The sequence below is a fragment of the Epinephelus fuscoguttatus genome, linkage group LG7, assembly GCF_011397635.1.
Source record: "Epinephelus fuscoguttatus linkage group LG7, E.fuscoguttatus.final_Chr_v1".
NCBI classification, from domain to species: Eukaryota; Metazoa; Chordata; class Actinopteri; order Perciformes; family Serranidae; genus Epinephelus; species Epinephelus fuscoguttatus.
Genome location: NC_064758.1, coordinates 36374510 through 36385968, shown reverse-complemented (window position 1 = coordinate 36385968; position 11459 = coordinate 36374510). Strand labels below are relative to the sequence as shown.

The 11459-nt window shown below is 39.3% G+C and overlaps 1 protein-coding gene across 1 annotated transcript; it reads right to left on the bottom strand.

Moving 5' to 3' along the window:
• Positions 1–3805: 3805 nt before the first annotated feature.
• Positions 3806–5382, bottom strand: tcf15 (transcription factor 15). Its single transcript, XM_049580873.1, has 2 exons — positions 4712–5382; positions 3806–4138 (listed from the first exon to the last, which is right to left on the bottom strand). Exons 1-2 carry the CDS (start codon positions 5186–5188, stop codon positions 4076–4078), a joined length of 540 nt encoding a protein of 179 aa, XP_049436830.1. The 5' UTR covers positions 5189–5382; the 3' UTR covers positions 3806–4075.
• Between the last annotated feature and the right edge of the window lie 6077 nt (positions 5383–11459).

The following is an 11459-nucleotide window of genomic DNA, read 5'->3' as shown; positions in this document are numbered from 1 at the left end:
ATAATGTGAGGTACTTTAGTAAATACACTCAGTTAGACTCCATCACTGATTAGTAGTCAAGTATTGAATCATATCTCAAACATGTATTCAATTTTTTTAGATGTAAAAAGTAACTCTTAGTGTAAAAAAAGTAGTGCAGAGAAAAGTAAAACATGTCCCTCTGAAATGTGGAACAGAAATACAAATTAGCATACAATAGGAATAATGAAGTAGCCTAAAACTTAACTTAAGTACAGAACTTACATGTCTGCTTACATGTCACTATTTGCTACAGATTTTTGGAGCTTTTAATGTCACATGTACAGCTGACAGTACATTTCTGAAAGTTTTAAAGGTAAAATTTGAGTTTGTTTTTTAACATCAGGCCAAAATAATTATATTTAATAACTATATTTTAGTTTGGGTAAAGAACCGTTATAAAAATAAAGCATAAAAAACACTAACACTGGGTCATAACAAACAATTGGTGCTAAGTAAAGTTTACTTAGTATAGCACTGGTGTTATATTTATAACCAAGAGATTTTTACTGTGCAGCACAGGATGGAAACAAAAAGCATCTCTCTCCGTCTCCTCTTTGTTTATGTGCTTTGTTTATTTATGTAAAATTAAAGGGTGAGTTCAGGCTTCATCCTTCAAAGACATGGCATAAAATAGCAGAAAAAGATAATTGAAGCGAAGCAACAAGTGTTTTATTCTTGTTTTTTTTTCTATCTTTCAGACAGTTGAGGTCATTTTTCATGTCAGGTCATAAAACTGGCAGCAGGAGGAGGAACTGCCGTCTAGCTTCATTTCATCTCCGCTGAAATTCTTCCTGCACAAAACCTCTTTTGGGATTAAGAGATGCGAGCGTCCGAGGAAGAGGGAAAACTCACCAAAGCGAAGTAGTAAACCTTTGCAGTGGTCCCCAGGTGGATCCTCGCCTGTCAGACATGTTAAACAGATCCACGCTGACCTTATTTTTCCCTCCTCTCCTCTGATGCTCTCCGCCATCAATTTGTTACCTGTCATCTTGAGGCAAAAAAAAAACAAACAAAAAAAAAACCTGTCTACTTCCGAATTGGTTGAAAACTCAGTATTTGGTGTGCTCGTACTGAGGAGCATCACCAGAGAGCTGTACATCTGGGTCTCAGCACCGGATGAAGTCAAGACTGGCACTGACCCAAAGCCCGCCGCACAGAGAGTTCCTCGGAGAGGTCGGCTGTGCGTTGTTTTTCCTTCCTGTGCCTCCGTGACATCTTCCTGCCGGGGGGAGCCTCGGGGAGCCATTTGAGGAGGCCCCGGGGCCCTGAGCATGGAGGACTTAGCACAGCAAATTCCAATTAGCCTGACAGGGCAGATGGGGGAGGGGTGGTGGTGGGGAGCTCGGACCCCCAGCATGCACCTTTAACTGCCTTAAAATTCACTTTCCATACAGCCTCCTGTGTCGCCGGGGAGCCTCCCTCTGTCATTCTGAGGACTGAGTTTGCAGCGTGATTCAAAGCGATGCCAGACAGGAACTTGGGCTCAGCTGTCTGTGTGTCTGAGCTGCAATCCGCCTGTTGGACCGATTGCTACAGCGTCTTTTTCAGACCGAAGACAGAGAGAGGTCCGCAGAGACTGGGCTGCAGTTATGAAATGTTTCCCAGTGAAGAGCCCAGTCGCCATAATAACATGTTCGCATTTACATTTCTGCAAACCACAGATATGTATCATTTGTGTGTTTCATATGTATGGTATTGCCTCTAAAGTTAAGAAGTTCTGATTATGAGCTGAGTTTCTCATCAGGAGGAAGGGATGGTGGATGGCGTGACACCAAGGCGAGTGGGCCACCAAACAGCAGACATCGGCAGACATCACACAGTTTGAGACCAGCAAAAGCAGATATATTTTTAACAAAACAGAGAAACATTTAACATGGGTGTCTTCCACAAAAGGTTGGGACGTTTCTAGCCATGTTTGTGCCGACTCAGTGGGGTATTTATTAACAGGAAGCTGGGACATTTACAGCCATGTTTTTGCCAAACTGGGTATTTTTTAGAGAGGTCAGGACATTTCCAGTCGTGTTTTTGCCAAGCCATGATCTTTACCTAACCCTAACAAAGCAGACCACAGGTCAAGACCAACAAACATCAGTGGTTATTTTTGATAAAACGCCGGGACATTTCCAGCCATATTTGTGCCAACCAAACTAGGTTTTTAAAACCAAAACATTTTTTTCCTGTCCCCTTACCAAGTGTTTTTTGTGCTCAAACATATCCACACATTTACCACAGCTTGAGCTACAACAATTAGTCGATTAATTAATTTGGTCGAAATAAACTATTTTGATAATCAGTTAATCATTTCAGTCATTTTTCAAACATAAAATGTCAAAAATTTGCTGCCTTTCTTTGTCATTTATAATAGTAAATGAAGAGTATTTCAGTTTTTGACTGTTGGTTGGAAAAAAGAAGCAAACTGAAGTCGTCACTTTGGTTTTGGGAAAGTGTGTTCAGCTTTTTTTCTCCTCCATTTTTGGACATTTTATAGACTTAACAATTAATCGATTTATCGTAAAAATAATTGGAATAAAAGTTAAAAATGAAAATAATCATGAGTTGCAGCCATAACCAGTGTGTTGTCACAAAATAAAACTGAAATGTAAGGAAATGTTAAGTTTCAACATTTATCAGCTACATACGAAACACACAAATGTAACATATCCATGGTTTGCAGAAACGTACAAAGCCAACATTTATTCTGCTGGTTGGGTTGCAGTGAAAGAGATCTGAATTTAACTGTGTTGCAGTGACCGTGTTGCAAAAGAATATGAAACTATAAAATCAACAAATATTTGCAGCTGATTTTAAGAAAGTAAATAAGACAGTAAAATTCTACTATGATGACAGCGGTGGTTAACAGCCTGAGTATCAGATTCAGGGTGAGTCCTCAACATGTGCTGATACGTGAACTAATCCACTCATAAAAAAAAAAAAAAATTAAAATCACAGGAAGTTATTTTCGGGATCGACATTACATTTGCGTCATTTGACATGATTACACGTCAGCAGGGCTCCACTTCTGTGCTCCACCGTGACCTCTCACCCCTCACCCCATCTCTCCCCGTCCATTGGGCCCACAGCAGTGATTTATCCCTCTGACATACCAACAGCTGTGTTGGGGGCTCCAAGCAGAGTGTGGGCTACTATTTGCCGTGACTAATCGATAACAGACTTCAAAAAAACACCAATCGTGAGTTCTGGAAAAAAAATACACCAGTCACTGACACCAGAAACCTTGAACCTTTGCTGAGGCTCTGTGGGTTTCATAAACACCATCCTGGCAACGTTACTGGAAACAGTGGAAAGTGTGTGTGTGTGTGTGTGTGTTTCAGACATATTTCCATAAAGACATTCAATACCACTAAATCGGTCATAAAAAAAATATATATTGCAAAAGGAGCTGAGGATAAATATAGTTTGTTAACTCAGCATTTAGGTGTCAAACAAATAAAGTTTCTTCTTTCTTCCTTAGAAATTCAATTTCAATTTTGTCATTTATGTAATTTTCCAAACTGCAGTTGAGCTTTTTTTTGTACAATAAAGCACCCTTTAAAAAAAAAACAAAAATAAAAATTAATTTTCTATTGCCAGTTTCAGCCAATACCTCTGCATGTATTTAGTTTTACAACAGTGTCCCACCCATCACCACAATCTGAAATATATTTTGACATGACTGACTCCTTTCAGTTTGACAGCTTGTTTTCATGACACTGGTGTATTTCTTCTTGTCATAGGACAAACCTGGGAATCAGTAAAATAACTGCTTTTATTTTGATAAAATATATTTTATTTAAACTTTTTGAAGGGTAAAAAAAAAAGAAAAAAAGAACAAGAACTCATAAGTTTTCAAACAAATGCACTGCATCTCTGAAAGGCTTATGCTTAAATTTCCCAGTCAAGTATAAATAGCCCCTTCTTTGGTTCCATCATTTGATCCAGCGTGTGTGTGTGTGTGTGTGTGTGTGTGTGTGTGTGATATGTAACACCAGCTTTGACTCTTCCCTGAGAAAGTCTTTGAGGATTTTCAGGTTGCTAATCATTCACTGGTCTTCAGTCAGCGTCTCATTCGCAGCGGACCCAGCCCTCGCATTTTTAAACAGTCTTTTCCATCCTTAATCTGTAACAAAAAAGAAATGTCTCAGTCATATAAAGATTCAACAATATTTACTTTACTTGCACCAGAAGTCATTGTAATTTTTAGGGAAATAAAGACATAATTCATGTCAAACCTACAAATCAACAACATTTTTTAGCGTCACTGTGTGATGTCACATTAATGTCCAAATTCAGGAAGCTAGTAATTATGTTGTACTGTATCATATTATGTTTTGCACTGCAGTGAAGTTCTCACAGTGGTCAAAAATAAAAAAACATCTGTGGCTGACTGAGGAATTTACAGCGAGCGCCAAGACATGTGCCGTGCGTAAAAGCGCCTTTTACGCACACATTCCAAGACAAAATAATGGATTTACACAAAAGTGGTTACCATTGAAACATAAACAGATGCTGCATGAGTCGAAGGCTTCCCGAAAAAGCATGATCGAGACAAAAATAAAAAAGTATCTGGGCTGTGGTTTAATGTTTTCCTGTCACTTTGATAATTTTCGCAGATTTAACACATCAGTTGTATTTAAGCTGCACTTGGTTTTAACCCGCTTTGACTATGAATACAGAGTAAAACAGCATTTACCCCTTTCCTCTGGTTGCTCAAACAGAAGGTGCAGATGGTCCGCGGCTGCTGCGCCCCGCTCTCTCCTTGCGCATGAACCGCGCCGAGGCAGGGCTGTCCATCAGCGCCGCCGTCTCCGAGCAGGAGCACGTTGGCCAGATGGGAAATGTAGCTGGATGCCAGTCGGAGCGTTTCAATCTTGGAGAGCTTTCTGTCCACCGGCTCGGTGGGTATGAGAGTCCGAAGAGCTGTGAACGCGGTGTTGACACTCTGGGTCCTGCCTCTCTCCCTGGCGTTAGCCGCGCTCCTCTGTTTCACCACCATCGGGGCCTCTCCCTCCAGTTTGCGCGAAATCCTCCTTCGTTTCACGGTGGAGCCGCAGTAACTTTGCTCCGAGCTGCCGTCGCTCTCGCTGCGGTTTTCATCATCCTCAGACGTGATGGTGAAGTCTGAGTAGATCAAGTGTGTCGCCACAGGCCGCAGCATGGCGAAAGTCATCTTCAGAATGTTCCGGCTCCAAATCCTCTGTTAGATCAGACCGAAAACAAACTCAGGGTCCAATCCTACATCTCAGTATGGCACAAAGGCTGCGTGTAACACCTGTGAAGAAAAAGAGGTTTTTAATAAAGCTGACCGACTTTTCTTAAAGTCAGTTTGAAATGGCCTATTTTAGGGATGGACGCTGACTACCTGGTCAGCTGGGCTCTTATAGCGGGATGGGAGGAGCTGCCTGCAGCACACAGTGTTACAATAACCTCTCCAGTGGAGACTCACAAATAGGAACTCAGCATAAACAAGCCAAATTCTTATAAAGCACAAATACACAATAATTTCACATGAATATTACAGTGATACATTAATGGATAAAGTGGTTTAAACTGCAGAACTATTAAACAGTAGCACCTTTTCTTTTGGCATTTTTTGTGTCATTATTTACAAGTTTTGAAGCCATTGTAGATTCTATTTGATTTATAGATTGTAACAGACTGTAGTATGACAAGACATAGTATAGCAAAAAGTTATACCTGTATCCAGTGGTGGAAGAAATATTAAGATAAAGATAGTAAAACAACATAGTAAAAAAAATACTCCATTAAAAGTGAAAGTCTTGTTTGGTCAGACCACTCTAGGTTAGACTACTAGAAATTTTAAGTTGTTGGTTTGGTTCAGAAATCTCTTTAAATTCAAAGTTGTGTTTACCAAATGTATCCAAGTGTGCATTTTCTGTTATTAATGTGGGTCTAATAACTGTCTGTTGAGTTACTGTAAGACACTGGAAGACAGCAAAGGCCCCAGAACTGAAAGATTGGGTTCATGCAATGGTGGAAATTGCATCTTATGAATGTATGCTCAGTAGAATTAATGGTGATCAGGAGAGAGGAGTATCTCCTTGGGACCGGTTTTGGACTCATATCAAAATCTAAGACATTAAAGCTCTTACTTGAGAAGTACATACCTGTTAGCAGTGAAATAGCCTATATAAAAAGTAAAAGTACTCTTTTTGCAGACAGAAATTGGATTTTACATTAATATTACTTATGCATTAATGTGTTAGTCGGATTTTAGTCTTGACGCTGGTCAACGTGGATCAAATTTTTAACTAGTTTATGGAATATAATGCATTCTTTTTTAATAAACTCCAATATTTTCTTTGTATTTTTTAATCAGCAGTAACTTGTATCTATGGCTGTCAAATGCAATTGTCAGAGTGAAAAAGTATAACAGAAAATAATAAAATATGCCAAAAAAATGTGCTTAAGTAAAGTACAAGTATCTTGAAACTTCACTTAGGTACAGTACATGTGTAAATGTACTTAATTTAATTCCACCACTGCCTGTACCTTATGTAGAGGATGGAGGGAACTTGTCTCATTTAAAAAAAAAAATGTCTGTGCCAGGAGCATCATTATAAACTTGCAAAATCCGAATGCGAAGCCTGTGGAGTCTTTTAAAGGCATTTAGGGACTGAAGTTTGCTTTTCAGTCATTTTACAGTTTACTATCTGGTGTTAGTCTGACATGTTTATGGTGCTGCCACCCACTGAGGTTTGATTTAGTTGGCTGGTAAATGCAGTCGAGACCAAAGTGAGCTTATTATCTCACAAAACGTAAGCTTTTTCAGCATCTACATATAATTGTGCAGGTGTTTGGAGAGCTGTATGTAAATTCTGTTGGACAGTGGAAACTGTCAAAGCAAGAAGACATTTTTAATTTGAGTATCTCCTGGCTTAACATTAGACCTTGTATGACTGTAGTGCAGCGACAAACAGGCTTAGATGAGTTAAATGAGCCTTCTGCTCAGTACTGAAAGGTCGTAACTGAGGAGCACAGCTCAGGCAGCAGGAGAAAGTTAAGTGTGAGTAAATAAACACTGAGCAGATGATCCTGAGTTTAAAAAAACACAACAGGGCAAATGGATCATTTAGTGACTCCAGTCGCCTCTAGCCACATTCGACCACGTCAGTGTGCCTCAGCTGCATCAACAGTCAGACTGTAGACACTGACACTGTCTGCTGCAGGAGCTCTGAGGGAGCTCTGAGGTCTCACAAAGGACACGAACCGAAGAGGAATCTGCAGTAGCAAAGGCTGTGTGAATATTTCAATTAGCAGAAATAAAGTCGCCTCTCCAGAGATTTAACTTCACACAAGTTAATTTAAAAAACCTCATGAGCTCTGTAAGATACACAAACTGATTTTAATTTGCTGCGATATCCGATACGATGCAGTAACAACACTTTAAAGGTCAACAAATCTCCTCAGCTTTCAGCAAACATAATTATGTTGCAGGTCTCAGACACTTTGCTGCTGCTGTGTGGTTTATTACATTTACAAAGATCCATGAAGACTCACTGTGAATTTACTGTGTGTGTGTGTGTGTGTGTGTGTGTGAGGCGTGTGAACCTGTGTGTGTTGACTTGGGACTGCAGACACAAGTTAGAGCGTTCTTAGAAGAACTCTCTTATTTCATGGAACTGTGAAAGCTCTCCTGCTCTTCCGGAAGAAGCAGATCCATTTATCCATACTGATGAGGCGACAGCAGGTTGGCTTTACCACCCACTGAGTCCTGTGTTGTTGAGCTTCACAGATCTCTGAGAACAGCAGCTCAGTCTGAGGAGGGATTTCTGTTTCTGTGCTGTTGCATGCTCTGTCATTTTATACACGGGAATGTCCCTCTGTGTGTCTGTCGCTTTACAAGATTGTTGTGAAATTTTGTACAAATATTCATGTTCTCCAGAGGATGAGTCCTTATGACTTTGGTGATGAGCTGTCTTTCCTCATGGAACCACTATGAGATTGCCGTGTTTGGTTTTTAGTGAAATATCTCAACAGTAATTTAATTGATTGCCATGAAATTTGGTACAGCTAGTCAGGTTCCCCAGAGGATAAACACTCGTAACTTTATTAATCATCTGACTTTTATTTAGCACCACCAACAGGTTCAAATTTTCACCTATCTTATGGGATATGGTTTGGTTGTACCGCTGTTTATGTTCCCCAGATGATGAACCCAAATGACTGTGGTGATCCTCTGAATATCCCTCTGCCATTGTGAATGAAATATTCCAACTAGTATTCGATTGATAGTCACAAAATCTTGTACGAATATTCATGTTCCCCAGATGATTGACTGTAATGACTTTGGTGATCCTGACTTTTTTGACATTGTCAGTATAAGGTTGACATGGCTGGCTTTTAGTGAAATATCTCAACAGCTATTTGATTGCCATGGCTTAAGTACAGCTATTCAGGTTCCCCAGAGGATGAATACTCATAACATAAGTGACCATCTGACTTTATTTCTAGCACCACTAGCAAGATCAAACTTTCAATTATCTTGTGAAATATGGATTGATGCAAAATTTGATACATTCATGTTCCTCTGAGGACGAATATTGATGACTGTGGTGATACCCTGCCTTTCCCTCTGGCACCACTATAAGGTAGACATGTTTGGCTTTTAGTGGAATGTCTCAACAACTATTTTACTAATTGTCATGAAATTTGGTACAGCTATTTATGTTCCCCAGACGATGGACCCTGGTTACTTTAGTGATCCTCAGACTTCCCTTCTAATGCTACTATGATTGAAATATCCCAAAAACGATTTAATTGATAGTCATGAAATTTTGTACAAATTTTCATGTTCCCCAGAGGATTGACTGCAATGACTTTGGTGAAACTGACTTTCCCCATTGTCACTACGAGGTTGACATGTTTGGCTTTAGTGAAATATTTCAACAACAGTGAATCTGATACCTTCATGTTCCCCAAGGATGAATCTTACTGACTTTGGTGATACCCAACCTTTCCCTGTAGAGCCACTATGAGATTCACAAGTTTGGCTTTTAGTGAAATATTACAACAACTATTTGATTGATTGCCATGAAATTTGGTACAGCTATTCATGTTCCCCGGAGGATGAATCCTTGTAACTGTAGTGATCATCTGACCTTTTCTCTAGCGCAACAAGCTGGTTAAAATTTTAAAATATCTTATGAAATACTTCAATATCTACTGGATGGATTAGCACAAAATTTGATACAGTGATGTTCCCCAGAGGATGAATCCTAATGACTTTGGTCATCCCCCGACTTGCATTCTAGAGCGACTATGAGGTTGTCATGTTTGGCTGTAAGTGAAATATCTCAACAACTATTCAACTTAGTCCTATAAAATTTGATACAGCTACTGAGGTTCCCCTGAGGATGAACCCTTGTGACTTCTGTAATCATCTGAGTTTTTCTTTAGCGCCACCAGCAGGTTAAAGTTTACACCTACCATCTACTGGATGGATAGGCGCAAAGTTTGACACATTCATGCTCCAAAGTGGATGAACCCTAATGGCTTTGGTGATGCTCTGACTTTTGAGTGAAATGTCTCAACAACAATTGGATAAAATGCCATTAAAATGTGGAGCGCACATTCACATCCCCTTTAGGGCGAACTGTATAACTTTGCTGATCCCCTTACTTTTGATCTAACAACATCATCAGGTGAAAGTTTTTATTTGTCTGAATGAGTTGCAAAACAAATGACATTCCCATCAGACTCAAGTGTACTTTGTGTTTAGTAGTGGCACCAGAAGTACTTGGCTCCTTTACTTAAGTAAAAGTAGAAATCCCACGGTCTTAAAATACTCTGTAACATGATTAATACCTTCCTTTACATTGCTTAAAAGAACTTGTCTATTGGTATTGTAGATTATTCTCACTGTCAAACAACCTAATTCAAACCTAAAACCCAACCATGAATTGATCTAACTCACAAGTATGACTCGTGTAGCCAAACACGGATATAGTTTATTCCTCGGAGCTTCATTGTTTTCCAAAAACTATTAAAAACACATCAGTGACCCACAGTGTAGCACCACATGTGACATGCAAATTGTCCTTAACAAATACACTGTTAACTCCTATTTGAGTAATGTTTGCCAGACACTGCAGTGCCCAGCTGTTTGAAGAAATTATGCAGCCTTTTATTCAAATTAAAATTGTAAAATCAGGGCCCTGTTTTTCAGATTTATGTCTTTAGTAGGAACAAAGGCGCTTGGGGCTGAGAGCAACAGCCTGACTGGTAAGTACTGACTGTCTCTCCTTTCTCTTAAAGCAGCTTATGGTCAGGTGTTGCAGAGAAATATGGTGTGGTTTAAGTCTAAGGTTGTGTTGGTTTGTCTTGCTGTTCTGTTGCATGTGGTCTCAGATGTTTGATGTCCCGAGCTGGGCTGGGGCTTTGGGCTTACACCTACAGCAGAAGTCAACAGAGTTATGTTAGAGGACAAAGCTGATGTGAAGTGCATGATAATATGTCTGACCACAGTCAGTGCCTTCTAATGAGTCGACTGGTCCATTTATAGTGGAGCCCTGTCAAGTCGAATAAATCCACACTGAGTTTGAAGCCTGTGTGAAATCCAACCCACTGCTGTTCTACCTCATGTGTACTTTCACAAAGCCACAGAAAGATGAAGGTTCAGGCACTGTGAGTCACACAGTGGTGGGATGTAACTAAGTACATCTACTCACGCACTGTACTTAAGTACAAATTTTAGGTACTTGTAATTTACTTGAGTATATTTCCTCTCATGCCACTTTTTCATGCCACCTTATACATCAAACTCTACAGTTCGGAGGCAAATATTGTGCTTTTAACTCCACTACAATTATCTAATGGCTTTAGTTACTTTACAAATTAAGATTTTGCATACAAAATATATGAAAATGTACAAATACAGCTTGAACAATTAATCGCCTGACAGAAAATCAACTGGCAAGTATTTTGATGACTGTAATGTCGTATTTCATCAGGGTGTGTACAGGTTAAAAAAAGTCAATTTAAGATCTTTTTATACCACTTCAAATGAAGTTTAAGACCAAACTTCCGATGGAAATTCACAGCAAGTGAAAATATATTCTTTCCAAGTAAACAAGTTGATGTCAGGTAAAAATTAACATTAAGGTAAAATGACACAGATGATATTCTCTGTGCAAAATTTGGGCATTACGCTCATTCAGGTGTTGCGATTAAAAATTTTCATCCTCAAATAGTGTTTCACTCCTGATTAAATGATGTTCCTGTAGTGCCAACGGCAAACATTGTCGCTGTGACATGACTGAAAAACATTTAAGATGCATCCCATGTGAATTTAAGACAAGTTCTTTTACTAGTTCATGTGTATTTACAACATTTTAGGACTTTTTAGGGACCTGCAGTCACTCTGTTCATGCAAAAATGCAAAAAAAAAATCATGGTTCAAGCTTCTTAAATGTGATGAT